Raw genomic sequence first — 26,415 nt, forward strand, 5'->3', positions numbered from 1 at the left:
AGAATTGAATTAATAGCAGATTATCCAGAGCATTTCCTGAATTAAGCAAAAATGATGTTATTATAGTATTGACCCCTGGAACTTTTTAGGTATCGTGCGAAAATAACCAGGAGAATAGAAATTAAATCAGATTAAAATCGGTGTATGAGTAGTAACTTCACACAGAAAGAAAACACCTTACTAGGGACATTAAAAAAAAAAAATAAGATCAAATACAAGGGAGGAATCGAACCCAAATAAGGTCCACGATGCCCTCATCCACAAGTTCACACTGACAAGCCTAGGCTCCCCTTACGACCTGGACCCTACTAAGATAACAGGAACGCTCGTCATTGAAACGACCTGACATTGAGACTTAGTTGGTGTCCTCAGTAGTGTCCTCGCTGGTATCCTCAGTAGTGTCCTCGCTGGTATCCTCAGTAGTGTCCTCGTTGGTATCCTCAGTAGTGTCCTCGTTGGTTTCGCCGGTGGTTTCGCCGGTAGACTCCGCGGTAGTCTCTTCGGTGGTCCCCTCATTGGTTTCATCGGTGGTCTCCTCGCCGTTGTAATCGCCATACCCAGGCCACTCATGGGGCGGACGATGGTCCCCGGAATGCTCATTCCACCAGGGGCGGTGGGGGTATGGGTCTCTATGCTTGTGCTCATCATCATGCTCCCATCCACTGTGCAAGTCCTGACGCTTCTCCTGCTCATACTTATTCTTGGGCCATTCGTCCTTGCCCTTGCCCTTACCCTTACCCTTATCCTTGTCGTCCGTAGACCAATGCGGCTTCCAGTCAGGCTTACCACGGTGGCACGAAGGAACGTTCTCCTCGTAGTCGCAGATCTTCAGCCTAGGACTGTAGTCTGTTCCCGGACCGCAGCTCTTGCGCACCAGGATACTGCCGGCAGCGCATTCGAAGAACTTGTGGCAGTCGCGGGGGTCAGGCCAGGTGGTGCCGACATGGCACTTGGGTGCAGCGGCTGCGGTGGCGGCTAAGAGGGAGGCGGCGAGCACGGTTAGAACTTGGCTGGTGAAATGCATGATGAAACTGATGGTTGATTAGCAGGGAGGGTAATTGGGGAGTTATTTTCATATCTTACCGAGTACTGTGTACTTACGAGATACAAAATTGTATAGAAAAGCGAGCGGACAGGCGAAATTGGTTGAATAGACATGTCAATCCATTGGAGAAGATAGGCCTATTTATACAATTTATGTATGCAGTGTCCCTGTCCATGAGAAGATGTCCAGGCTCTCGGGCCATGTTGGGGGAATGAAGGGATACATAGCAACCCAAATTCTGAAAAGTGACCCTCACCCAATGTACGATTGAGAACCGTGAAACCAGTCAATTCGCGCTGCCAAAGCTTAAATTAAAGCTAAACCAACTCTAAGCTCTTTACATACTTGCCCCTGGACCCCTGCGTCGAGAGCCTGACAGCAATGCTTTCTTGCTCAGCTACGACCCCCTGTGCTTGGAATGGTTACATCGAGGCCAGCCCAGACTGATAAAGTCCATATAGCAGCGGCTGTCTGGATCATCTCGCAGTATCTCCGCGGCACCCAAAATTCCTGGCCCTGCAAGGAGCACCTTTCTTCCTGTATATAGAGATGCCTGATGCCGCAGTAAAAGGAGTCCAGCCAGCTGTATATTTCTGCTCAGATACATGGTCTTTGCCGCCGTGTGTAGTCGTTAATGCAGACGCATCAATTCCAATGAAGTTAGTTCAATAGTGCTGATATTATATACATGATCGGGCCAACCTAGTCCTGCAAAGTATGCTAACCAAGTATTTTAACCTTAACTATTTCTTGTCCCAAAATAGATCAACCTGTTTTCCCTCAAGCCAGTCCGCCATCGCATCATACATCTTGAAGAAGCCCTCATTGCAAGCATCAGGCAAATTCTCCAAGACCTCATGCCCCAGCGCATGCTGTGCAGCAGCTAAATACTGATACCCAGATGTATATCGAGCCAACACATCCTTCGGAAACTCCGGAACAGTTTTTCCATCCACAGGCACAACCTTGTCTTTCTCGTAGAATACCCTGGCATACTGCACCTTCCAATCTCCGTCCTCCAACCGACAGAAGAAGATAAAGCGACAGTCACAGTCAATATCAACGGGGATATCCTGGATAGTAAACCTCTGCGTGACCGTCGCCTTCATCTTGCCTATTCCTCGACCCACGTTGAGGTTGACGTTGGCGAGAGTACCAGTTTCCCTGTGCGCGATGAAATCACCATGCGCGCGGCCCTGAATACAGGCCGAAATGAATTCATCGATTGGCAGCGGGCCGGACCAGGCTTATTGTGTATTAATTGATTGCAGAAGAATGTATGTAATGTTCTGATTCCCACTTACCAGTCCAGACATACGCGCTGCCTCGAGTGAACAGACTGCGGAAGTTATGCCATTCCGAAAAGTCTCTATATACTGGCCAGCCCTTGCAGAGCTCAACTATGCACTGCCTTGCTAGTATCTCCTCGGCGGTGCCGTTGATGTGGTTGCCGTGGACCCGTTCAGGGTCTTGAGCGGGGACATTGTAGGTCTTTTTGTGTCCGTTCGAAGCCATTTTGACAATAAGATGAGTCTAGTATTTAATATCCCATATAACCTTCCGAAGGTGTGAGTATTTTAATCGGCCATGGGGTTGTCAATCGATCGGCCGAAAGGTTCCGAGCTATTTCCCAGGCCCAGAGTTGAGCTTTTATATAGAAACCGCCATCGTAATGATGATGTCCACACTCTGGAACATAGTCACGCGACAAGTTATTATCCGAGGTCGGTAAAACTATTAGGGTATTGACTTTTATAATGTTCTTTTGTGAGTGGAGGGGCCCCTCATTGAGTATGTTGCCTCCTTGTCTATGACGTACAACCGTTTGCGGGTAATGCGGAGAAGCAAGCAGCACATATCACTAATGAAAGGAAAGCGGATAATATTTTTATCATTGATACTGATGGTCCAAGTTCCCAATGAGAATACGAGCGGTTGGATTTATCTAGCCTGTAGTAATTAGGGATATTTGTTGTATGGTTCTCTCTTTAATGGTAAGGGCTATTGTCGTTTACGGGCTGCATCTTCTATTTTATATTTGAAAATTGTAATTCAGATGTTCATATTCTTGATTTAGGGGTTTACTGCTAGGGTTGAGGCCAGCACTATCAATACATAATTACTAGAGTAGATGAGTGGGGAAGATGATTGTATTTAAAGTGATATTATATTTGAGACTCTTATCCTCAACACAGACAGCTGCAAAATCTAAAGATGCTTAGCGGAATTAAAAGGGAAATTTGACTTGGCTGGCCGGTGTTTTCTTGTCCATATGCTCCCTTAACTTTCATGTAGACAGGACAGTTGACGGGTTGAACTGCGCAGAGCTGAATCACTGCTTGCCCATCTCGCGAGCGAATTGCTGGTTAATAGCAGCCTGATCAGGGAACCTAGGTCCATTAGAGGTGTCATTAAGGCATTCACAACCAACAACCTCTCGCTCTTCCTTCTCCCACATATACGAAGCAAGGACGATGAAGCTGGCGACAACGTTGAATATCCGCAAGTTCTTCAGGTCTTCCTCATTTCCGTTGTCATAGAAATAAGGAAAGATCATGTTGACGACGGGGAGTGACCATAGGCAAAAGGCAAAGACCATGGCGAAAAGCATGTCAACGTATTGGCCCATTTTTGTGCTGGAAGTAAGTAAGTTCTATTGATGATTTCTGGCAGGGTGCTATGTGTCTGAGAGGTGCCTGGGGGTAGAGATGCCGGGTCTTTGGCCGGTATTTATGTTCAGATCAATTGCCAGGTTTTTGCTATTTCTGGAAGACTTCACATAGAAACATAACAGAATAAAGAACATTCATATCTTGAGTGGGTAAGAGACAAAGGCTACTCACAACTGGGTTGCTTTGTACGACAGAATATGGGTCCTCCTTCACATACCAGGATTTACCACGGGCCAAAGGCACCTACCTGTGAACAGAAGAGATACACAGTGATCATCACATTCAGTCTCGTTTTCAGTTCCAGAGTTGTAGAGTTGAAGAATACACTGGCTGGAGTATACTGACCTGCCCAAAACAGCAAGTCCAGCCGGAGATCTACGCAGCCAATGGCGTCACTGCGCTGGTGGAGCCTTTAAGTTGCATTTGGCTGATATAAATGGCCTTCATCGCCATTTCCATTCAATTTGGATACTCTAACAATATCATTCAATTTCTCTTCTGAACAACACCTCTCGATATAGCCCAACATGGCCAGCGCTGGTCGATACTTCTACCCCGCGGGATTCTCCCGCCACATTGCGACCATCCTCGGGTTCCCGTCGAAACAGTCAATCGCTCGGGAATACTACAAGCTCGCTTGTTCTGAGATCGCAGCTCTAGCGGGTGCGATTTCTGCCTTCGAGCCAGTCCGTCTATACGCTCGCCCGGAAGATGTCACTCATGCAGAATCATTGGTTCGCCAATCCCTTACCGGCGCATCCGGAAACATGTCCAATGTCTCAGTCATTCCACTCCCGACGAACCACCTCTGGGTCCGTGATACCGGGCCTGTTTATGTGCGTGGGGTGGATGAATCAAACCGATATCGTCGATTCGCAATAAACTTCCATTTTTGTGAATGGGGGAGAAAGGACGAAGTCGCAGACGCGCACGCAGCAGCAGACGGACGCGACTGGCCGGAAATGACCGCAGCAGAGCTTCAAGAGAACTCGGATTTTGCAAAACATGTGATATCCGCAGATAGCCATCCATCACCTGTAACCATTGTCGAATCGAAGATTTGCCTAGAGGGCGGGGCTCTGGTTGTCGATGGCGAAGGAACTCTCTTGGCCACGGAAAGCAGCATCATCAACGAAAACCGCAACCCGGGTCTCTCACGCGAGGACATCGAAGCCGAGCTCAAACGTCTTCTAGGAGTTGAGAAGATCATCTGGTTCCCTGGTCGGAAGGGCCTTGATGTTACTGATGTTCATGCGGACGCGGAGGTCAACTTTGTGCGGCCGGGTGTTCTGGTTCTTTCGCGCCCGCACCCAACGGCGCCGAAGCCATGGATTGAGATCTATGAAGAAATTAGGGATATATTGAGTCAGTCAGTCGATGCCAAGGGTCGTCGCTTCGAGGTGCACACCATCGACGAGCCCGACCCCAAAGCACTCGGGCCCTTGACCTATGACGACCCTGCGACCAACTATGTCAACTTTTACTTCGTCAATGGCGGTTTGATTGTTCCACAGTTTGGAGATGCGACACGCGACAAGGAGGCCGTGGAAAAGTTACAGTCTCTATGCCCAGAGCGTACGATACGGCCAGTTCTGGTGCAGGCAGTCCCGCTGGCTGGTGGCGTCCTTCATTGCTCCACGCAGGGTGTTTTCGCCTTGGAGGACTAGAAATTGCTGGAACGTGATTCAATGGGGCAAAGTGACGCCATTGGCCAGATAGACATATTCTTGTACATTTAGTCCGATAAATCCATGATAAAGTAGATAGAGCTATTGTGGAGCGATGTTATAGCGGCTGGACAAGTTAAATCGCCCAGGGTAAACCTTCCTTAATCGGAAAAGCGTCTCATGATTATCTCCAAATTAAATCGCCCGTAAGATATCCCAATGACAAAAGCTGGACTTGAACACTGCTCGCTATTATCTGGGGTAATGCCCTCAGCGCCATCATATCGTCGCCCCCGTCGGCCACCTGCGCACCTGAGGACTAAAACGGGTTGTTTGACATGTATTATTCCATTATCAACCACCCTCAACGACATGCTAATAAATCGTAGGTCGTAAAAGGAGAAAGAAGTGTGATGAACAGGCAGACTCCTGCGGGAATTGCTCCCGCAGATGGCTGGAATGTATATGGCCTTCTCCAGCCTCAAATGCAGCCTCTGATGAGGCCATATCTGAACTGCCCCTTCAGGTGCAACCACGTACCACCGTGGCAATATCACCATCTGTGCGAGGTATTAGCTGGGACCAACCCGTTGCCACGGAGCTTCAAATCCCACCATTATATCCAGAGCCCACCACACTGCCTTTCTATGCTGGGATAATTCCCACAGCAAGCAGTCCACTTTTCGACCTACTACGAACGAAATGGCTCCGGCAGCTGATCAGGCCTCGGGCTTATGACTCGCTGATTGAATTCTACCACCAGGAGGCGATGGTGATGGCGATGCATATACCTTTCTACATGCATTCTCTCTTGGCTTGCTGCGCGGCTGAATACCCGGTTAACGATGCCAATGTCAACGCTCGAGAAGAATTGTCGCGGTTATCCAGGAAACATTATATTCGAGCCATCACGGGACTGCGAGAGGCACTGGGAGGCGATGAGCCAAATATACAAAGGGACGCGATTATTCGTACGGTTCTCATGCTTTGTATATTCGAGGTACGTACGCTCCATTCTCCTGCAGCTATGCACTACTAATCCAGGCGAGTAACAGAGAGCTAAACCTTGGCCATCCAGTGGAGTTGGCGCACATTTATCTGGACTCGCCCAGCTGATACAATCCGAGTCAGTCTGGCAAGCTTTGGGTCATCCAGTGTCTACTGTTGGGACTGCTCTCCGTCGCCTAGTACTAGAGGGGTTCATCTTCCATACAGCAACGAGCGTTCCTTTCCAGCCTCTCTCGGATCAACAGTCAAATCTGGACGAGGCCATGCGGCTTGCGCAAAGTAGACTCGGAGGTATGTTTAGCGAAGGCACTAGGGAGAATCCCGATTCGCCCGTATTGGGCGTTGAGCCGCAGCTATTCGTACTCGTTCGTGAACTCTCCTTGATGCATCGAGAATACGAGCAGTCCAATCGTCATCTCCAACGAGGCGAAACCCTCAGCACAATGCAAGAGCAGCTTTCAATATACCGCCGTATTTACTGGACAGGCCTCCGTAATTTCCCAAACTCTTCACTGGAAGACCGCACCTCTGCATTTCCAGCTTATACAGATGCCATTGGTACCAATCAACCCTTCGCCGGACCACTGTTATACATCACCGCAGCCGGGATCTTGCTTTCTGACATATCAGGGAATACAGACGTAGTAGACCATATCTCGCCTGCGTTGAGTATCCCAGAGCTAGTCCTAGAGGGCGTCCGGCTCGTGAGACAGCTCGAACCAACGAAGGACTACTACGCAGAATATTACGGATGGCCTATCTACGTTCTAGCAAAGTTTGTCACGCACGAGCAAGACCGAAAGTGTCTTTTGGATCAGGTCAATGCGTTTTGGCAGGAAACGAGGAGCGGGACAATGGCTAGATTAGCCGATATACTTGGTAATGGGAATAGGATATCTATGTAATGATGATAATTAAAATGACGTCCGTGACGTTATCGTTTGTACTGCACAGACTTCTTTCTATCGATACAGGTTTCCCTCGCTAGCAGCATAGTATCAGAACTAAACGAGGCTGTGGAGTCTTGAAGATAATATATCTAGTGACCTACTAGTCAACTACCCGATTAGGACAAAACGGCGCAAAGTGACGCCATTGGTCAGATATGCCTCCAACTCGTGGTCCACGTAGTATAGCACAGGATATCAGACTTGATCAGGATCATACACGATAAGTCCTCATTACGCGAATATAACTGAGTTGGCCTTGAATATGATAGTAACAGATAACACTTCATGATAGCCAACTACCCTATAATTGCCTAAATAGACACTTTCTGCGCAAACCAACTATATCTCCCCGCCATCTTAACCCGAAACATCTTCCCAAAGTAAATAAAAACCAAGTTCCCCATCATGGTCAGAATGGTTATGAGTCCAAACGTGACGTAAAACCAATCCAGGCCCACGCGGTCAACCCACGGCTGGAGGGCAAAGACAAACATAGTGGAAATGACGTTGCGGGTGAATGTAAGGGCGACGATCGAGTCGGCGATGATCTATAATATACGCGTCAGTTACAACCATGTACGCCGTCGTGGAGGTATTGCGGAGAAGGAGAGGGGGATGTACATCTGTATACGCATCCGTCAGATAAGTAAGTGCCGCACTACTAGCTGGGACGATCCCAAACGAAGTGATGCCCAGCCCAAACGCCGGTAAAAGCCAATGGGAGCCACGGTCAAGGCCGATTCCAAACATGAAGAGCCCCGCGGGAACGAACGGGACAAACACCAGGCAAAACCAAAGGCGCATTTCCGGTTCAAAGATACCCCCGTTTCTCCTTGCCAGATAAAGGACAATCACGTCGCTGAGTGGGCCGCAGGTTATGGCTGATAGGCAGGCACCAATGAATGGCGGGATTCCCATCAGGCCGATTTGGGAAGAGCCGAAATTATAGGGGGGTAGTGTCATGACGGATGAGAGCGTTGTTACGGGGACTGTGGTGCAGGCAGTCATGATCCCGTACTCGACTGCCATGAAGAAGACGGCTGGGATGCTGAACATGATAAGGAATGGCTGGTAGGTGTGCTTCGCGAGCTGGCCAAATGATATTGGCGAGTTAGCCCACAGAGCCAGTTTCCGCCAGTACTTTTTCTTCGGAATGGAGTAGTCGATCTGGACGGGGTCGAATGGCATTGCCTCGTCCTTGGCAGCGTTCATATTTTGGGAAACTGGGGCCCCAGGCTCCTTTTTCGAAAAATCCGGTTCCTGAACTGTCTCATTGATGACTGGAACACCGTCAATAAGCGAAGCAGTGAACATTGTTTCTTCATAAAGGAAGACGAATGCCACAAGCCCAGCGCCAAACAAAATAGCCATCCACCACCACACCCAGCGCCAGCCCTGGGAAAGGGTGATATACCCTCCAGCTAGGGGGGCCAGGGTGGTACCGAAAGTCATAAACCAGTAATAGATGGTGTTCATTAGGCCTCTCTCATGAACGAAATAGACATCGGCGACTGTCATTTGCACCATCACCTCGGCCAGAGCACCCACGATACAGCTGAGAATGTTAACCAGCATAAGGTCTGCCACGTTCTGCATGCGGGCGGACCAGACGCTGATTCCGCACTGAATCGCCGTGCTCAAGACATAGACAGGCCGTCTGCCGAATTTCAGGGCGAATGGTATCAGGATTACCCCGCCGATTGCCAACGCTCCACAGCCGGCTGCGTAGCTATCATTAAGCAGTGCAAAGCTGAAGCCAAGTTCAAGATTCAGAGGGCCCCAGGTCACCGTTGCAACATTGATCCTAGGGTTATGAGCATCTGGTGAAAGAGAGCCAGCGTGCCACTTACAGTGCCATAACCATTACCACATAGTATGAAACGAGTCCAAAGTTCAGATGCTTCCTCCATTGCGGCCAATTCTATTCACAAAGCCTTGTCAATATCGACATTTGTATGGTGGGCTTGAAACACCGACCAATGGGTCATTTGGGTCTCTGCTAGGTCTCGGCTCTAGGATAACCTCTGACTGGGAGAGATCTTGTACACCGTCTGGTTAGTCGAGGTGGAACACGCAGGCATGATAAAGGTAACTCACCCTCGAGCCTAACAGTTCCGGGTGGCCAGGCAGGATCAATATTTTGGGTTGACGACATCGGGGTGCTTGAAAACTCTAGATGTAGTAGATAGCAGATTAAAAAACTGGATCGCCTTTAGAAACTGCTTGAGAATAGTTGAATGTCTTTATATACTCGGAGTAGACAAGCTGTCACTGTCCATCTGACTATCTATGGCCATTCACCGTCTAGCTAGGAGGAGAATGAGCGTATCTACGCTGAAAAGGGAAGGTCTAGGCAGAGTAATACAACGATTCATGACAAGCTTATCATGGTTTAGACATTGTAATGCGGGGAAGTGGTGGTTACATGGCTAACCCTACAACAGGAAGTCGGTCGTCTCCACTGCAGCTGCGCCAGCTTCCTCCGTCTTCGTCTCCAACCCAATCCTTCCATATAGTGTAATTTTGAAAAGGGAAACTTCACGAGAGATGCTATTTTACTTAGCCTCGCTTAAACTTCACAGTTCAATAAATACCCCGTGAAGGCGCAGATGCCCGGCATTTCGTCAAGAATCACTTCTTATCCTGACTATGACGTCTGCTTTCCGAAACGGCCGCATTTTTGCACCATCCCGATCCTCCGGGAATAATAATGAATTCGCCGATGGAATGATTATCGAGAATGACCGAATTTCCTATATCGGATCTCTTGATGCCACAATCATCCCCGATAATGCGACGGTCGTTGACTTGGAGAACCGCATTGTGCTCCCCGGGTTCATCGACGCCCATGTGCACATTCTGCAATACGGCCATTCCCTGCGCAAAGTGAATCTCATTGAATGTACCTCACTCGAGCAAATTCGGGATATGATCTCGACATACGCAAAGGCGAATCCATCGGTCCCTCGCATCCTTTGCCGAGGTTGGATCCAGTCTTCCACCAAAGGCATCGCCCTAGCAAGCATGCTGGACGATCTTGACTCGCGTCCAATTTTTATCGACTCATTCGATCTCCATTCCATGTGGTGCAACTCCCCTGCCCTGGATGAGATGAAGGCTCACTCTGCTCCTGATCCCCCTGGTGGTACTATCCATCGGGATGAAAACGGGAGGGCGTCAGGTCTGCTGGATGAGTCTGCGTTGGTAAACCTCGCTTGGCCATATCTGGAGAGCACCTACTCGACAGGAGATAAAACCAACGCCCTGGACATGGCGGTTGCTTCATACGCAGCGGCAGGCTACACCGGCGTCGTAGATATGGCGATGGACCAGGATACATGGGACTTTCTCGACAAGTACCGCAGGGAAAGGCCCTTACCTTTCCACATTGCAGCGCACTGGCTTGTCCCATTCTCGAATGACCAGAACGGCAACTTCAAATATGTGGATCAAGCAATCGAACTGAAGAAGATATCCAAGGATCCTACCTTCTGCATTGCCGGAATTAAGCTCATCTGCGACGGTGTCGTTGACGGATGCACCGCCGCTCTATCCCAGCCATACACCAGCAAGTCAAAGCCAGAAGACCCTATATGGCCGGCCGATATGCTGAAGGAAGTCGTGCAGCGAGCTGACGCAGCAGGCCTCCAATGTGCGATTCACGCCATTGGAGATAAAGCCATTAATCAAGCCATCAACGTTCTATCGGAAGTCGGCACGCCTGGTCGCAGGCATAGAATCGAGCATCTCGAATTAACCTCCTCTGAAGACGCAAAGCGTCTCGGCCAACTAGGCATTACTGCCTCCGTCCAGCCAGTTCACTCAGATCCAGCCCTTTTCAAGGCATGGCCGGATCTGATCGGCCGGGACAGGTGTAAACGCGCGTTTGCTTATAAGGAGTTCATAGACGGGGGAGCACCTCTTGCTATTGGCACAGATGCGCCTACCGCTCGCCACTTTCCATTCCCGAATCTTTACAATGCGACTACTAGACGCTCGGCTCTTGAACCTGACTCCACTGGCACTGTGAATCCTCATTTCGGGCTTGGCTTGGCTGAGGCCACAGCGGCGGCTACTACAGGCGCAGCGTATGCGCGCTTTGCGGATTCCTGGACTGGATCATTGAAGGAAGGGTTGAGTGCGGACTTTTTGGTCGTGGATATGCAGTGGGCCCCGGACAGGCTTCTCGAGGCGAAGGTTGCTCAGACATGGTATAAGGGGAAGAAAGTGTATGATGTGGCTGCTCCAGCGGTTTAGACTATTTTGTTAAGGTACTATAGAAAAGCATATTTACACAAGTTGTCTTGAGTGTCCACTATAACCCATAGAGTCACCGGTGAGCCGGCCAGTCGGCACGCCGCATTGTGTCTAGACTATTGCGGCTCCCCGGCGGGAAATGCTAGGTAGGAAAGCAGGAATGATACCAAAGCTGAAGCAACTGCCCCTGTTTGGCAGCTTAAAGGTCAGTAATCCGAAGACACGTTGAAGGGAATAGTGTCCCAATTTATGCTATCGCAGACATTACTTCCGAGGTTCTCCCAGAGATCTTTTGATCCCAATGTGACCACCAAGAACAAAGTCCGCCCTTCCAGATATGCTGGGTTGGCGGCGAGGCCTCCGAAATGGGCAGCCACGCCAGCAGGGTCCTGGCGGGAAAGCCCGACTAGGAAGGAGGCGGCACGATTACCTCTTTGGGAACATCTGCCAACCCCCATGAACAATGTGGACGCGCCAGTATAAAATATGAAGAACAGAACTTGCTATTGACGTGTCAATATTTCTGTCCTTCTGACCTTCCTTTTCTCGTTCATTCATTTCAGCGATCTTTTTTCTTTCCAATAATCCCTTGAAAACAGGCGGTTTTTCTGTATTGACACAATGCTCGGCAAGGAGATTACAAGCTACGATTTGCAGTATGTCACCATGCACACTTTGTTGGTTTTTTTCCAACATGGACACTAACCTAATCCTGGGGTTAGACTTTCTAGACCATGCATATACCTCCCAATCCGCCAGCAGAATGAGTCGTGGGAATGCCTTAGCGGGCGGTTCTGCCTCACCCTCGCCCGGGGTGCCCCATTCAAAGGCATCAAAGTACAGCTAATCGGGAAAATGAAGACGTACGCACCATATATTAGGCATTAGGTATGCAATGACTGATTTGTGTTCACTCACTACAGACCTCGATATGGTATCTTCGTCGCTCAGGAGTGCGAGGAAGTCACCTTCGAGCGCAGCCGGTCCCTGGCATTCTCGAAGACGCGTAACGCGTTCACAATGCCCGCTGGCTACTATGAGTTCCCATTCGAGATTCCCTTATCGGGTCTACGCTTTGATACCCTCGTCGGTCCGAAACATGAATACTATACCTATCGCGTTGAGGTTACGGTTCAGCGCTGGATGTGGCGGGATCTTGTTGTGTCCCAGCCTGTGGGGATATTTAGATACCCTAAACTTGATGTTGCTCGGAGTATGACCAAGGTAAGCTTTCATTTACCTTCTCTCTCATTTAGAGGTGATGCCCTAACACTATCCTGCGCAGGCCGTCGCTGGACATTCAAACCAAGACCTCGCATACCACTTCTCGATCCCCGACACGCTCATCCCCCACGGTGGTACATTCCCAGTGGATTGTTGGTTCGTACCACTTTCAAAGAGCCTAACGGTAACCGGCATAACTGTGCGCGTTATCGAGAACCACGAGCTCTCGTTGCCTGCGACCGCCGCCGAGTCCGTGCATTATAGTACGCACTTTATAACGTCTAACGAGAGCCACGTCATCTTCGAAGAGAAGCATGATTTCGCTTTCGACGGCGGGGCACTGCCAGAGAAAGATGCAGATGTGCAGCAGATAAGCATGCCTGTGCGATTGCCGAGTGATGCAGGTGCTTGTTCGCAGAGTTACTCCTCCCGGAAAATCAAGATCAAGCATGTTCTTCTCGTGACGGTTGAGTGTATAGATGGAGCTGGGGAATGCGTAAAGATGGTATATCTTCCATTCCACCATACATTTACCTTGAACGTTGCCAGACTAACAGACGTTTAGTTGGCTGAAGCCATACCCCTCCATATCTATATGAGGCCCACAGGGAAGGACAAAGAGAGTCGAGGCCCTACATCAAACGAGGAAAGCAGCAACTGCCCGCCGGTTTACGGGGAGCATCAGCTGGACCTGATGGTTCTGGATCCGACGGAGGTGGAAGCGGACGACCAGGTGCCCTGTATCACCATGTGTCCGGGGTATGAGGGTGCGGAGTCTGGGGAAGCCGTTTTATGACACGATATACAACGAATTGAATTTAGTTTTGATAGTTAATGTTAATATTGATGTTTTGGATTTACTCCGCACAGCACATTTATTACAGATAACAATCTGCTGTACCGTCTGGATGCTTTAATATTTATATTTCCTTGAAAAAGTATGAAAGACGACAATAAGCTGATTGATGTAAGACCGGTTAATTATAAACATGCATTAACCTGACTAATCTTTTATGAACCCAAGTCACGGGTTCAGTGTTTGTTGCGGCTTCACTTAAGCCTTCTTCTTCCCAGCAGGAGCAGACCTCTTCAATCCTCCCAACTCATTGATAATCAGTTCATCACGCTCCCACATCAACTCAACAGCAGCCCCAACGGGTCCAGCAAGCGCCGACAACGCCGCAACCTTGACGAAAAGGCCCACGCATCCAGCGCGACAGTACACAACACGGTGGGCAGCGCGGTACAGGCTCACAGCCCAGATCAACACACCCGCCGACCCAATGATATAATCCCATCGGAGGAACGCGTGCACACCAGCGCCTACAGTATCCACGGTAGCACCCGCTTCCCACGGCTTGGGGATCGCGAATACAGCACACGGGTGCAGGGCGGCGAGATACTCCTCCTTGAAAAGGCGGGGCTCGGCGAGGGTCGCGAGGGGGATGATCCATGAAATCAGGTGGTTGAGGGCCGTGTTTGCGAAGGCGAATGCGTAGACCCCGCGGAGGGCGCGGAGGGTCGCGCGGCCGCCTTCAACGGTGTGGTCGTTGCTGGTGAACGGGGAGAAGAAGATGTGGGCGACGGTGAGCAGGATTGAGACGTAGGCGGGCCACGGCTGCCAGATGGCGATGAAGATCTGCTTGAGGTCTGTGGTGACGTGCTCGGATTCTGGGGCGAGCAGGAGGAAGGACGGGACCATGTACCCGATCAAGAAGGCGAAGGGGATGGCCCGGAGGACTGCGCGAGGAACGCGGATGTTCTCGGCTGTGGGCTTGGTGGCTGTGACGGAGGTGAAGAGCTGGATGGCCCCGTACAGAGGGGCGGCGAAGGCGAAGGTCAGGACCTGTGCGGCGAGGCCAAGGACGACGGGGAATGCAGCCAGGGTCCAGGCGTTTCCTCTTCTCCAGGCTTCGAGGACCACGAGCACCCAGGCGGAGCCGAAGGTGCCGGAGAATCCGATGGAGTGCACCAGTAGAGACACGTTGCTGCCGTCGGTGGTCGGCCAGAAGAAGACGGTCAAGAGAGTAAGCAGCTCATCGATGGGAGCGACGCCGGTGTAGACTTTGCGCAGGGGAGCGTCCACGGTGGGGAGCTTCCCAGCGGCGATGGACGCCTTGACTAGCTTGTTGGCGCCATTGACTTCGGCGAAGTAGAAAATGGCGTAAAAGACGGACAGGCTGAGCAGCGGGAGGATGAGTTTGGCAGACATGATGAGGGATGCTGACAGCAGAGTTGACTGCATAACTTGGGGACAGCCACTTTATATCGACAGCGGAATGCGCGGAGGATCAACAGGGCTGTTCCCGCATTGGGTATTCCTTGCGATGGCCGAGGCCGAGGTCTCTTATTCTTACGCACATGGACCAGCCATTTATGATTATTATTATTATGGACTATGGTAGTCAGTCTGCACGGTCGGTCAAAAGTAAGCAATGACCACCTAGACCGTGATGCTGGTGTATTTAGCCAGCCGGCTATTGGGCTGGCAAGTTATGCAGTCATAAGTCAACAAACCCCACATTCCGCACTGATGATTACCGGAATTCGTGAACCTGCCTGCGAAAAATGGCTGCCACTGCCGACCCAAATCCCATCGCAGCAGTGACGGCACTCGATATCGGCCAGACCAGCTTCACTCTGTTCTTTCGCCTGCCATGGGTTGTTGGCACAACTCTTTTCCGCCGCTGGTGGCCCTGGAACCGCACGTATAAGCCTCCCCCTCTCCGCGAGCACCTCTTTCGGCATGTGATGACCTGGTAACCGTGCTGGATTTTCTTTGTACGTATTGATCGTGCACTAACATCTGAGAGCCTTGGAAACCACGTCCCGCTATCGGTTTGGCAGTGGTACACGGCCTCGGATACGAGTGGATCCAATCTGAGGACGTCCACACGATACGGCCACATTCCGCACCTCTTCGCGCCTGTTCGCACACCCGACTTCTGCGGCTACTGGATATGCCGCGGGCTGGCCCAAGAGCCTGTTAGCCCCCGCGATGCGGATCTCGTCCTGCTCCACGCCCACGGCGGCGGGTACGTCTCCGGCCATCCTAGTGTCGGCGCCCCAGAACACGTCTTCCTCGCGGAGATCCTGCAGCAGAATAACGTTACGACGGCGATATTCTCGTTGGATTACACGCTGGCTCCGAGGGGGACATTCCCGAAACAGCGCAATGAAGCTGTAGCGGCATATAACTGGCTTCGTGAGATGGGCGTCGACTCTTCGAGGATCATCGTGATTGGCGATTCCGCGGGCGGACATGTTATCATGTCTCTTCTCGTAGGTCTGAACGAGAGGCACAGGCAAAGTGGTCATGGAAGTGATTCGCGCCCAGCGGCCGCCGTACTGGTAAGTCCCTGGATGAACCTGCATACATCGCATCCTCGCGCCCTGGAACTGCACTGGGAAGAGCGCCTATTCAAGCGCTCGCTTGACACATACTGCAAATGGATCCTGCGCGGCGCAAGCCCTGAATTACACCTGCTGTATGGGAACTTCGCCCTCGGCCAGGAAGTCCGCGGGTCGTGGGCGGATATCCTGCCGGCCCGGACTTGGATTACGGCGGGCGCGGAGGAGTTGGTTTTTCTCTATGATATTGAGGATTTTGTTGCTCAGGCTGAGAAGGATGGTGCTAATGTTGTGCTTAATGTGGCGGGTGGGAAGAACCATACGTGGCAGTGTGCGGAGGCTTTTGGGCAGCAAGGTCGTTTGTTGGCGGTTCCGCTGGATGAAGCGCTGCCTGGTGATCTTATGAGTGGTTATAGGGAGTTGGCCATGGGTATATTGCAGATTCTCTCACCTAGACAATCCCATTCAGCGACCGTGATTCCAACCTAATGGCAGGTCTTATGGAAAGACTTCCAGCCGTGTGGATGGATTAAAGACTCATCATATTATTGACTTTCGATCAAATTATTATTTACTCCTGCTTTAGACGACTATCGGAATGCATTATACAAGAGAGGAGATTCACATAAAGGACAAGATCAAATCCTCTCCTCGTCGATATCATAAACAGCATACGTCTGCCCAAACATCTTCCCTCCCAGCCCCCAAGGAATAGAAAACCTAGCCCAGATAATGTTTTCTTTCAACCACTGGCCCCAAGGCCCAGTCTTCTTCCTCGCTTCACCGTTCTCCGCTGCCGTGCGGTATACCTCTTCAACGCGCGGTTTCCTGATGCGATGCAACAACTCGCAGGCATCCTCAATAGACCGGCTCGAATCCCCCAACAATCTAGAAATGAGAAACCCATCTTCAAGAGCCATGGATACTCCCTGCCCAGCATGCGGCTGCATAGCATGTGCAGCGTCTCCGATCAAAACACATCGCCCACGAGACCATCGTCCGCCAAGTGGTAAGCGGTATACCGGGTAGAATTTTATAGTGTCGGTTTGATCAATCATGTATCTCAATGTATCAATCCATTCCCCTTTTGCGCCTCCGAGGACGTCATGCAGGGTATCCTTGAACCCCTTCACCTCCTGCCGCAGCTGGACTTCCCACCCGTCCCGACTATCGTTTCCATCAGGGATAGCAACCTCTCGTGAAAAGGCCCAGAAGAACTCGTCTTTGTCTGCAGTGCATGGGGCAGATAGGAACATCCCTTCGCCGGTCATAGTCGCAGTCAAACCCTTGATGTGGGCAGCGGATGCAGCGGGGATCATCGATGCAGGAATGCTAGAGAACAACACCGATAAACCAGAGTACTCCGGCTTCTGGTCGGGATCGACGTAGATATTTCGAACTGCTGAATGGATACCGTCACATCCGAGTAAGATATCTCCGCTGTCTGTCGTGCCATCTGCAAAGACGACACTAATGTCCTCGCTCCCGTCTTCAACCCCTATAATTCTCTTCCCGAAATAAACCGGGATCCCGGCCTCGTTTATAGCCTGGAGCAGGACATCGACAAGATCAGTCCTTTTGACGCGCATATATCCATACCCGGTCTCAGCCCGAGAATGCGATACGAAATCGTCTATTTGTCCAAGGATACCCCCGCTCCCCGAGTGCAGCGCGAAATCACTCTGGCTGCTACCCCGTTGTAGCAGGGACTCGTAGACGCCGAGGCGGTCCAGCAGACGCAGTCCATTAGAGGGTATTCCGACGGCTCCGCCTAGTGTTGTGGGTTCCGGGCGGAGCTCGTAGATTGTGCATTTTATGTTGGTGGTTTGGTGTAGTCGCAGGGCGGCGGAGAGGCCTGCTGGGCCGGCGCCGATTATGATTGCCTGTGGGTGTTAGTGAGTCGCTGGTGAGATTTTGGAGGAGGGAGAATGAACCTTTCGAGATTGAGTCATTGTTGGTGTTATTTTCTGATGGATATTGTTTCGTTGGACTTGCACTTGGGCCGTCTTTATACTTTGGGAGGTCCGCGGGTCAGCCGCTCGATTAGGAAATCGACCCGCGGACTAGTTTCCTTAAAGAGTAGTCATCCCATCGCGAATCGCGTATAGGATACAGGCGGCATTCAAATGATTTCTTGTTATCTATGTATCAGCTATGTCCAGCAACTGATCCCACTGCGAGAAATCCAGATCCGGCGCAACGTCCAGGAACTCTGACCACAGCTGGTCCCAATTCTCATCCCACGGAGCAGACCCTGTCTGGTCTCCTGTTGCTTCGAGCGCAGAATCTACATTCAATTCCAAAGACTCGTCCATCACCACTTGCCGTTGACTGTTATCCCCTTGCTGTCCCTTATTCAGCGTCGACATCAACATCCTCAAGTTATTCTGAATCACGTCCCTGAACGCACACGGCTCCTCCGTCGACCGTTCCAGCGTCTCATACGCCGCTAGGACCTTGCCCTTTCTCGCCTCGGTATCAGGCGCTGTACCATCAAATGAAACATCCGTCGCAAGCGTCAGCGCAGCAAGGGCAACATGCTGCACAATAACCCAGAACCGCGACGGTCTCAGCCCAACGGGGACGGTATCACGAGACTCGTCCATTGATCTACGCAAGTCGAGCACGATCTGCGCAGAGCGGAGACATACCCGGCGGGAATATTCATACTTGCGATCCGTCATCCCCTTTAGGTGGTATGGCCGGTGGAGTCGGCAGAGTCGGGTGTGGATTGATATATGGGCCATTGTGCGCTGCCAAGTGATGTATGGGCGTTCTTTACATAATGGCTCGCATTGTTGGATACTCTCCGGATTAAGCTGGAAGACGGCAGGGAGGTGGTCGAGGAAGTCTTGGAACTTGGCGTCCAGGGCTAGGATGACGTCGTAGCAGACTTCGTGGCCTTCTTGGGATACGGGTCGCATTGCGTCAACGGTCTCGCGGCAGAGGCTTGCTAGTTTGGCGCGGTAGATGAGGTACCCTGTTGGAGTGGGGGCCGAGGGCTGGAGCTGTGATGGTTCTGCTGTGTCGATCTCGTTGTCGTCTAGATAGGTTGGGTAGTCGACGCACATGTGGTTCGGGTGATATGTGTAGGCACCTTCTTGAATGCCGCCAGAAAAGGATGATAGCCTGCATAATCAGTGGTTGTAGGAGTAGATGAGTAGGAACTAGGAATGCATACCAGTCAGACGCGACTAAGCTCCACCAGACTCGGCGCTGTACCTCGACCTCTATAACATCGAATCCATTTGTTTCGCGTTCTTCGCGGCGTCTCGGTGTGTCAAGTTTGTGTATTTCCATTGTGCGCGCCATCCAGTAACAGCGCGCTCTGATTAAATGACCTTCCATGGAATAACCGTCGTCGTTGTTAATAAAATGTGACAAGTTTGCCATCGCCGTCAGGGCCATGGTCGACGGGGGAATTGGCTGGAGGCCCTGAAGCAGTGATATAGAAAGACGCATGTACGTTTTATATGCTGACGTTGCTTGGGCTTGGGTTGAATTCAGTTCATGTAGTAGCTTTGGAGTGGACGACAGTGCTGAACCAGCGAACACCCCGAACAGCAGAATTAAACGAGCCCGGTCTGGTGCTTCCTCGGATGTAATTCCCTGATAGATCTCCTCCATCAAGCTCCGAGTAGAAGGTATATGCAGGATACCTATGGTCGGCTGCATAGTCAGAGCGAAGTGGTCGAACAGCTTGCGTGCTTCACCTAACGGGGGAAGATGTCGAGAGACCTCGTCAACTGAAACAGAAGGGGCGCAAGAAACAAATGTATGTGATGAAAATGAAGTAAATCGGGGAGCAATAGGTCTCTCGCTCTAAATCAAACCGTTAGTAACGGGTGGAATGACTTGGGAATGCTATACAATTACATACAGTATGCCCCATATGTACACCGTCAAGATGGGGGTCTGCACTGTCTGGCTCAAGGTCTCGATTGGCTTGACTGAATACAGCGGCCTCCAGCCTTTGGATCCGATTGAGCATCCCGACATTCCTATGGAAGTCAGCGTTGTAATGCTTTACCGGAGAGAGACGCTAACCTCGCAGATGAGCCTTCAAGGGACGCAGAATCCACGGCTGCGTGATTTGTAACATCACTCAATTGAACTGGGACAGTTCTCTCATGGTGTCCGTCATTTTGGTCTGGATATTCACACGAGATGCCCCTCTGAGCGCAGTTCCAGCAGGGCTGATTACGGTCGCAGCGACGCTTCTTTTGCCGGCATGGCAGACATGACAGCGGTGGTTTGCCCCAGTTATGGGTCATGTCGATGGGAACTCCACCATAGTTTCGTTTCATGGTACGGATTGGCTCGAAGACGGCGAGACCACATGGTTGCTTTCTGATGAAGTGGAAAGGCGCAGGATGGCGGGCAGACGGTGGCATCATGCCTCAGGCAGTGGTGTCCATAACGGGTTTAGCGCTGCTTCTATAGGAGTGCTGGACATTTACCATGCGTAGATGGGAAATATGGTATATTGTGTCTGTTGATTCGATAATCAGGTTGAATACCACTTGAAATGGCTCGACAGCATATTCAGCCCTCGGCTGCGAGCGTATAAAGCCCCGGTCTCCTGGCGCTTGCTGTCTTCTACATCGGACATGGTGCGGTCTTTATACTTCTTAGGTGAACCGGAAACCTTGGGTATATGGGACTCAGAAGGTTATGCACGAGCGTACATGTTCTTCGGTCCATGTTCTGAAAGTCTAATGAGCTGCGCCAGGCCTGCCGCTATGCTGACCGTTCCTCCATCCGCCGTGATGGTATAGCATACGTTAGATAAGACCGAACCGGGGAGAGTCCCTGATTGTTCCTTTCCTTGCAAGGACACTTGCATTCCCAGTCGGACTTTATCTATCGTATCGATACTGCTTCGTGGTTCGCTGGCCCGTATCCACGGAGGCTGAGGGACCTCACTACAGCAAGCCTTGGAAAATCTTTAAGGCCCTCCGTGCTTGTTCCAGGCCCCACGTGTAACCTTCAGTGCCTGACTCCTGATAACTGCCTATTAACACCGCCAAGGGGTGTCAATCTCGCTTTTTGGGGATCTTTATGCTTGTGCGACCCAGCCCCCACGTGTCGGCGTTATTGGCAACGTTCCTATGTCCCGATCAACACACCATCAACATCATCATGGTCAGCTCCGACAAGGCTGAGTCCGCACCATCGACGATTCAGTCCGGAAAAAAGAAGTTGTCGCAGTTTTAGCGGCGCCCGAGTGACGTGCACAAGGGGACAAGCGTGATCAAAGGGGCGGTGGCTGAGACTAAGGCCCACCGGGCTGTGGAAGGGCCCCATGGGGCCGAAATAGAACCAATTAGGGCTGGCTTGATCCTTAATGCAGGGAGGCAGTAACCTGAATTCATTTATTTAAGCAGTCAAGCACCCTGGAGTGAATGGATACAACAATCTACTGAATATACAATCATCATGTCCGACCTCCTGAAAGCATACAACCACCTCGACGCCAAAAGCCCTGGACCTCACCAAGGCAAACCACGCAATCTTGAAGTCAAATTCACCAGCTGGAGCAAACGGCACATCCGCATAACAGAAAACTCCACCGAAGGCCCCCTGGTCTACGCTGCAGACATCCACAGCCGCAAGCCTAACATCGTCTTCCAATCCACCGGCACCTCCAAACTGCCTGCAACAGTCACATTCCACACCTGGTCAAGCAACGTCGACGTCAGTATCGATGGCGACAACACCACGGGGCGGCCCTCGAGTCGGCTAAAGAGCGACCGAGTGTTTCCGTCGCGCGGACTAGGCGGGCGGGCCCTGAAATGGAAGTCCAGGTCGTATCTGTCGTTCAGGAGTGACTTTGAGTGTGTGGATGAGTCCAACAGGGTTTTGGCGACGTTTTACTCGAATCGGGGCATGTCGATGACGAGGGCGGGGCGGTTTGAGATTGTCGCGCCTGAGGTGCTACAGAGTAAAAGGGTCACCGATGAGGTTATTGTGACGGGTATGGCGCATGTGTATCTGGAATATGTCGCGCGTTCCTCTGCGGCTGCAGCTGGTGCTGGAGCTGGTGCTGGAGCTGCTGGTGGCGGTGGTGGTTGTTAAGAGTATATCAAGCCATTTGCGCTTTCGGGGTTTCGTCTTTATTGTATTATAGCTTTATATCCGACAGTTTACGATTAAATGAACATTATCTTTTAAAGTCCGAGGGAGTCGAGAGCCTTCTTGAATAGAAACACTTATTAAACGATTCATATAGATACTGGTATATTCCTCCACCTATTATAACAGCCACTTGCACAGCAACCTCAGCCTATACACGCCTTCTAAGCGCCCTGACGAGGCGCAGACCCATCCTCAACCACTTCGTCACTCACGCCAGCCTCTTCGGCCTTCAGTCCAGGCGCTTCCTTCTCCTTCGGCGTCTCTTCCCCATTCAAAAGGGCATACAGACCAATGTCCCTTTCGATCTTCTCCCTGCGGTCGGCATCCTCCTGCGCAAACCCAGCCTCGCCGAACAGCTCGTCCATTTCCTCGAGTGTCCGGCCTTTGGTCTCAGGCACGCAGAAGTACACCCAGATCGTGCCGATGGTTGTGATTGCGCCGAAGAATATCTGCCCTTGTTAGCACAGTACTTCTTAACAACGCTGTTAGTGTGGGAGACTCACAAAAGCACCGAACTGGCTGGTCGAGATAAACGGCGACGTCGCCATAGCGACAGCAAACTATCAGAATCAGCATCCATCTCACTCTCAACTCTCAATTGTTGGTTGACACTTACATTGTTAAGCCAATTCGACTGCCCCCCAAGACTAACGCCCTTCGCCCTCATACCCAATGGGAAAACCTCACTAATAATAATCCACGCCACAGGGCCCCAGGAGAATCCAAACGAGATGGCATAGATCCAGACAAACACGACCGCCGCCCATCCGGCCCCGCGGTGTGTCTCCCATTGCCCACTGAATGACCCCGTGATGCCGGCGACGATGAAGTGCGACGCCGCCATCCCGATACCACCGGCGATGAGGATGGTCTTACGTCCGAAGTTGTCGACCCAGAGCACGGCAGGGATTGTTGCGAGGAACATGACGATTCCAACGACGCCGGTGGCGAGTAGGGAGACGGTGTTTCCGTCTAGACCCAGGCCTTGGAAGATGAAGGGGGCGTAGTAGAGGATAGCATTTACCTAGCATTACGGTTAGCACAATCACATAGGTTAATGAAGAATAGAGGAGACGAGACGTACGCCATTCCACTGCTGAAACACCATAGTCAACACCGCAACAACAGTCCGGCGGAACAGCGCCTTATTCGTAACAAGCGACAGGTAGTCATTAAACTGGATCATGAAGCTACTACTGAACGACCCATCCTGGTACTGCGGGAACTTCTCCTGGACGCGAATGCGCTCGAAGTCGCGCAGGGCTTTGATTTCAAGGAACTCGATGCGCACGCGGATATCGTCGGTGGAAGTATTGCGCAGCCTCGCGAGCGTCTGTAGACATTCTTCCTCGCGGTCGCGGTTCATTAGGTGTCGAGGGCTCTGCGGCATGAAGGCGAGCATGCCCACGGCCAGGATTGTAGAGGGGAGGAGCTGGATGCAGATGGGGACGAGCCAGGCGGCGTCGGACTGGCCGTCTCCTGTGCCGCCGATGAAGTTGGTGCCGTAGCCGATCCCTGACTTGTTAGTATCTTCTTGATGGGAGAAGCTGGTATACTTACAGTAAGACACCATGATTCCGAATGTGATTGCCAGCTGCTGCAGGGCAACAAGGGCACCGCGGACCTCAGGCGGCGCGAGCTCAGCATTGTACCTTATCAATCAGCCTGGCACTGTACACGTTAAAGGTAGGAGAGTCATACAGAGGAACCAGCATACTAAAAGCTCCAACGCCAATACCAGTAACGAAGCGACCACCCAGGACATAGTCCTTGTTCAGCGTGCAAGCCTGGACAATGACACCGACCGTGAAAATGACACACGCAATAACAACAGTGATTCGTCGTCCGACAGCATCAGCCAGGTATCCGTTGATCATTGCGCCAATCCACGCGCCCAGCTCCAGGATTGCGGTCAGCAGGGCCTGTCGTGTTCCGGTCGTACCGCTGTACCAGGGCTCCATCTGTGCGACGTTACGTTAGAACAGTGACAGGAATAGCATTGAAAAGCGGTTCTCACCCGTGCAGTAAAGGAGGTCATGGTCAGGATCTGGCCGAACATTCCCTGGTTATCTGCGACAAACGTCAGCTCTGAATATTCATACCAAGATTAGGTAGAGACGTACATCCATAAACAAACCCACCCAGCGCCGCAAAAGTCGCAATCAGGGTCGTCTTGCCATTATTGACGATCCCCTTCACACCAGCCGGACCAGCGAACTGGGCGCGCTTGGCCGACAGGGCTCCAGCGTCGGTTGGGGCCATATTAGCAAGTATTTCCTCGTACTACAGTGCGAGGGCTGGCACAGTGCAGGTTCTGGAATCTGGAATCAGAAATCAGGAATCAGAATCCAACGGTAGGTGACGCGATCGGACGACCGACCCTTTATAGCCGGACGGCAGGCCGGCACACGCGGAGGTGCTAGCCCATTCTAACCAGCTAGCCAGGTCTTAGCAGGCGTGGCATCCCTGCTGGGCGTGTTCAGTGGCGGATGAAGCATCACTTAACCCGCATTTAGCCTGAAGTCTGCGGGGAGTCGCAATTAGCCTGAGCTGGGGCAGTTTCCCCGGGCGGAGAGCACCCGGTTAATGCTGGGGTAAAGCTGTCAGTTCCAGCTTTTGATCCAGTGGCACACAGCTATATAGCCTTATTGTCTCCTGTAGTTGTTCGACTGGATATTATGGGAGGTTTATGCCTGAGGCTGCAATCTGGGGATGCCGGATATGGTTAGCCTGGTTTCTCGTGGCTCTCTCATATCTGAAAATCGGTTTAAATAATAAAGGGATTTGAATTAAAGGATATGCGTAAGAGTGGATGGGGTCCATAAAGCAAATGTTTCATGTTTTACGTTTTACGTTTGCTTCCGGTTGGTCTGTCGCGGTTGATATATATATATATATATATATTGCTGCGCAAGCTTGTCTTTAGTTCAATATTCAAAGCCAATAGCAGTTTTCATCCAAGTTTAACTACATAAAACTCTGTATCCGGCTTTAGCCAATCTGGAGCCGTTTCCCCAATCCTATAAACAGAGTTGTGGATACAACAGTCAAGGATGATGGGAATCACCGAAGCGTCCGCCACCCGCAAGTCCCGAGTTTGATTTCTTGAACGCGAGGAGCGAGAATGGAAGGGTTTCTATTGGTGCTGTATTGGGTTCAACTCTATGTGGCTTTTCGGGGGGGTGGCCTTAGTTTTATATGCTAATTTTCGACCTGCTTTTCGCGGACGTGTAGCACTCACAAACCACGCCGAAACAGTCAACTCCGTGTGATACTTTACAGAAACGCAGCATCTAAAAGCAGGCTTCTAGAGTAGCACATAGAGATATCCCTGTAGAAAGAATAACACGAAAACTTGGAGAACTTGTTCCCTGGAACATTTGTTTGGAGTAGACTCTAGCTAGGACACGTATTTCAACAAAGATCCTCTGCGGATTGTGGAATGATCTTCACACTCGTGCCGTTCCGCGGTCTCAAGATAGGAAACGAGACGAGGAATATCAAGAACGATGAAATTCCGAGGAGACACAAGGCGGCTTTTAATAATGCAATGCTTGACCTCGCATGTCGATTACTTATTGTTCTTGGCCTAGAAAGTTTTTCCTACACGCTGGGACATGACCTTATTACCCGATATCTCTTAATAAGTTGGAACCCACCTTAGCACGGTTGAATCCGTTATTGTGTTAATTAATGGATAAAGGCGGGCATCCTGCCAGATAAACCAGATCTGAAGGCATGCATGGTCAGTGGAGCAATTTCAGTGCGGCTTGGCTGCCTGTAAAGATGACTAGGCCGTTCTTCACCTGTCTGGCCCAAGGATCGGTAATGCTTAGAACCGACTCGAGGGCATCACTCTTACCTAAATAGCCTGCGAGCTGCGCCATCCGCACTGTGCACACTTTTTTTCTTCCGTATTCGCTTACTCAACATATTTGGCCAATCACAATGCGGTATTCCATCCTAACTCTTCAGTCTATTCTTCGATCACGCCTTTTCCAAATATACTCTATGAAGGAATACTATAATTTTTTTGATGAGAGTTTTGACCCATCAGATAAAGATTGTGGTACTGCAGAGGCAGAATTACATGAGATTATCCT

General features: G+C 51.0%; 14 protein-coding genes across 14 annotated transcripts; 6 read left to right on the forward strand and 8 right to left on the reverse strand.

The window, feature by feature from the left end:
• Window positions 1–355: 355 nt before the first annotated feature.
• Window positions 356–1,145, reverse strand: ASPVEDRAFT_76442 (chitin binding peritrophin-A domain-containing protein; the record flags this gene model as incomplete). The annotated part of the gene is made up of 2 exons (XM_040816351.1): window positions 1,084–1,145; window positions 356–1,031 (listed from the first exon to the last, which is right to left on the reverse strand). Exon 2 carries the CDS (start codon window positions 1,022–1,024, stop codon window positions 356–358), a length of 669 nt encoding a protein of 222 aa, XP_040673339.1. The 5' UTR covers window positions 1,025–1,031; window positions 1,084–1,145.
• Window positions 1,146–1,623: 478 nt separating this feature from the next.
• On the reverse strand, window positions 1,624–2,560 carry ASPVEDRAFT_76443 (uncharacterized protein; the record flags this gene model as incomplete). The annotated part of the gene is made up of 2 exons (XM_040816352.1): window positions 1,624–2,291; window positions 2,350–2,560. 2 exons carry the CDS (start codon window positions 2,558–2,560, stop codon window positions 1,789–1,791), a joined length of 714 nt encoding a protein of 237 aa, XP_040673340.1. The 3' UTR covers window positions 1,624–1,788.
• Window positions 2,561–3,377: 817 nt separating this feature from the next.
• Window positions 3,378–3,674, reverse strand: ASPVEDRAFT_88819 (uncharacterized protein; the record flags this gene model as incomplete). Its single annotated transcript, XM_040818427.1, has 2 exons — window positions 3,378–3,435; window positions 3,508–3,674. 2 exons carry the CDS (start codon window positions 3,672–3,674, stop codon window positions 3,378–3,380), a joined length of 225 nt encoding a protein of 74 aa, XP_040673341.1.
• A 523-nt stretch (window positions 3,675–4,197) lies between these two features.
• ASPVEDRAFT_46866 (agmatine deiminase family protein) lies at window positions 4,198–5,590 on the forward strand. Its single transcript, XM_040813655.1, has one exon. The coding sequence runs from the start codon at window positions 4,245–4,247 to the stop codon at window positions 5,382–5,384; it is 1,140 nt and encodes a 379-aa protein (XP_040673342.1). The 5' UTR covers window positions 4,198–4,244; the 3' UTR covers window positions 5,385–5,590.
• A 47-nt stretch (window positions 5,591–5,637) lies between these two features.
• ASPVEDRAFT_46867 (Zn(II)2Cys6 transcription factor) lies at window positions 5,638–7,355 on the forward strand. Its single transcript, XM_040813656.1, has 3 exons — window positions 5,638–5,724; window positions 5,774–6,384; window positions 6,440–7,355. Exons 1-3 carry the CDS (start codon window positions 5,649–5,651, stop codon window positions 7,295–7,297), a joined length of 1,545 nt encoding a protein of 514 aa, XP_040673343.1. The 5' UTR covers window positions 5,638–5,648; the 3' UTR covers window positions 7,298–7,355.
• Window positions 7,356–7,653: 298 nt separating this feature from the next.
• On the reverse strand, window positions 7,654–9,497 carry ASPVEDRAFT_142435 (uncharacterized protein; the record flags this gene model as incomplete). The annotated part of the gene is made up of 5 exons (XM_040807838.1): window positions 7,654–7,890; window positions 7,964–9,146; window positions 9,193–9,263; window positions 9,320–9,393; window positions 9,440–9,497. The coding sequence occupies 5 exons, from the start codon at window positions 9,495–9,497 to the stop codon at window positions 7,654–7,656; spliced, it is 1,623 nt and encodes a 540-aa protein (XP_040673344.1).
• A 494-nt stretch (window positions 9,498–9,991) lies between these two features.
• On the forward strand, window positions 9,992–11,599 carry ASPVEDRAFT_142421 (amidohydrolase; the record flags this gene model as incomplete). The annotated part of the gene is made up of 1 exon (XM_040807835.1): window positions 9,992–11,599. One exon carries the CDS (start codon window positions 9,992–9,994, stop codon window positions 11,597–11,599), a length of 1,608 nt encoding a protein of 535 aa, XP_040673345.1.
• A 511-nt stretch (window positions 11,600–12,110) lies between these two features.
• Window positions 12,111–13,693, forward strand: ASPVEDRAFT_178311 (arrestin C-terminal domain-containing protein). The gene is made up of 5 exons (XM_040808812.1): window positions 12,111–12,255; window positions 12,322–12,462; window positions 12,523–12,823; window positions 12,885–13,328; window positions 13,389–13,693. The coding sequence occupies exons 1-5, from the start codon at window positions 12,221–12,223 to the stop codon at window positions 13,617–13,619; spliced, it is 1,152 nt and encodes a 383-aa protein (XP_040673346.1). The 5' UTR covers window positions 12,111–12,220; the 3' UTR covers window positions 13,620–13,693.
• Window positions 13,614–15,203, reverse strand: ASPVEDRAFT_46869 (uncharacterized protein). Its single transcript, XM_040813657.1, has one exon. It carries the CDS (start codon window positions 15,033–15,035, stop codon window positions 13,878–13,880), a length of 1,158 nt encoding a protein of 385 aa, XP_040673347.1. The 5' UTR covers window positions 15,036–15,203; the 3' UTR covers window positions 13,614–13,877.
• Window positions 15,204–15,391: 188 nt separating this feature from the next.
• ASPVEDRAFT_142351 (alpha/beta hydrolase) lies at window positions 15,392–16,663 on the forward strand (the record flags this gene model as incomplete). Its single annotated transcript, XM_040807829.1, has 2 exons — window positions 15,392–15,582; window positions 15,637–16,663. The coding sequence occupies 2 exons, from the start codon at window positions 15,392–15,394 to the stop codon at window positions 16,661–16,663; spliced, it is 1,218 nt and encodes a 405-aa protein (XP_040673348.1).
• Window positions 16,664–16,812: 149 nt separating this feature from the next.
• Window positions 16,813–18,126, reverse strand: ASPVEDRAFT_56918 (FAD-dependent oxidoreductase; the record flags this gene model as incomplete). The annotated part of the gene is made up of 2 exons (XM_040815270.1): window positions 16,813–18,057; window positions 18,109–18,126. The coding sequence occupies 2 exons, from the start codon at window positions 18,124–18,126 to the stop codon at window positions 16,813–16,815; spliced, it is 1,263 nt and encodes a 420-aa protein (XP_040673349.1).
• A 189-nt stretch (window positions 18,127–18,315) lies between these two features.
• ASPVEDRAFT_88827 (uncharacterized protein) lies at window positions 18,316–20,481 on the reverse strand (the record flags this gene model as incomplete). Its single annotated transcript, XM_040818428.1, has 4 exons — window positions 18,316–19,303; window positions 19,356–19,996; window positions 20,055–20,175; window positions 20,222–20,481. 4 exons carry the CDS (start codon window positions 20,479–20,481, stop codon window positions 18,316–18,318), a joined length of 2,010 nt encoding a protein of 669 aa, XP_040673350.1.
• A 1,116-nt stretch (window positions 20,482–21,597) lies between these two features.
• On the forward strand, window positions 21,598–22,361 carry ASPVEDRAFT_46872 (uncharacterized protein). The gene has a single exon (XM_040813658.1). The coding sequence runs from the start codon at window positions 21,614–21,616 to the stop codon at window positions 22,250–22,252; it is 639 nt and encodes a 212-aa protein (XP_040673351.1). The 5' UTR covers window positions 21,598–21,613; the 3' UTR covers window positions 22,253–22,361.
• Window positions 22,362–22,367: 6 nt separating this feature from the next.
• Window positions 22,368–24,769, reverse strand: ASPVEDRAFT_46873 (putative MFS monosaccharide transporter). Its single transcript, XM_040813659.1, has 8 exons — window positions 24,436–24,769; window positions 24,330–24,382; window positions 24,014–24,273; window positions 23,873–23,964; window positions 23,397–23,827; window positions 22,929–23,336; window positions 22,816–22,872; window positions 22,368–22,761 (listed from the first exon to the last, which is right to left on the reverse strand). Exons 1-8 carry the CDS (start codon window positions 24,572–24,574, stop codon window positions 22,474–22,476), a joined length of 1,728 nt encoding a protein of 575 aa, XP_040673352.1. The 5' UTR covers window positions 24,575–24,769; the 3' UTR covers window positions 22,368–22,473.
• Between the last annotated feature and the right edge of the window lie 1,646 nt (window positions 24,770–26,415).

The sequence above is a fragment of the Aspergillus versicolor genome (assembly GCF_001890125.1).
Source record: "Aspergillus versicolor CBS 583.65 unplaced genomic scaffold ASPVEscaffold_13, whole genome shotgun sequence".
Classification (NCBI taxonomy): domain Eukaryota; kingdom Fungi; phylum Ascomycota; class Eurotiomycetes; order Eurotiales; family Aspergillaceae; genus Aspergillus; species Aspergillus versicolor.

Excerpts from the sequence above, each read along its gene's own strand:
- ASPVEDRAFT_46866 (XM_040813655.1), top strand. The coding sequence starts at position 4,245 with ATGGCCAGCGCTGGTCGATACTTCTACCCCGCGGGATTCTCCCGCCAC.
- ASPVEDRAFT_46867 (XM_040813656.1), top strand. The coding sequence starts at position 5,649 with ATGCCCTCAGCGCCATCATATCGTCGCCCCCGTCGGCCACCTGCGCAC. Across the intron at positions 5,725-5,773 it reads TAAAACGGGTTGTTTGACAT|GTCGTAAAAGGAGAAAGAAG; the intron begins GTATTATTCCAT and ends AATAAATCGTAG. Across the intron at positions 6,385-6,439 it reads TCATGCTTTGTATATTCGAG|AGAGCTAAACCTTGGCCATC; the intron begins GTACGTACGCTC and ends GGCGAGTAACAG.
- ASPVEDRAFT_178311 (XM_040808812.1), top strand. The coding sequence starts at position 12,221 with ATGCTCGGCAAGGAGATTACAAGCTACGATTTGCA. Across the intron at positions 12,463-12,522 it reads CTAATCGGGAAAATGAAGAC|ACCTCGATATGGTATCTTCG; the intron begins GTACGCACCATA and ends CACTCACTACAG. Across the intron at positions 12,824-12,884 it reads TTGCTCGGAGTATGACCAAG|GCCGTCGCTGGACATTCAAA; the intron begins GTAAGCTTTCAT and ends TATCCTGCGCAG.
- ASPVEDRAFT_46869 (XM_040813657.1), bottom strand. The coding sequence starts at position 15,035 with ATGTCTGCCAAACTCATCCTCCCGCTGCTCAGCCTGTCCGTCTTTTAC.
- ASPVEDRAFT_46872 (XM_040813658.1), top strand. The coding sequence starts at position 21,614 with ATGTCCGACCTCCTGAAAGCATACAACCACCTCGACGCCAAAAGCCCT.
- ASPVEDRAFT_46873 (XM_040813659.1), bottom strand. The coding sequence starts at position 24,574 with ATGGCCCCAACCGACGCTGGAGCCCTGTCGGCCAAGCGCGCCCAGTTC. Across the intron at positions 24,274-24,329 it reads TGACCTCCTTTACTGCACGG|ATGGAGCCCTGGTACAGCGG; the intron begins GTGAGAACCGCT and ends AACGTCGCACAG. Across the intron at positions 23,337-23,396 it reads TGTTTCAGCAGTGGAATGGC|GTAAATGCTATCCTCTACTA; the intron begins GTACGTCTCGTC and ends CCGTAATGCTAG.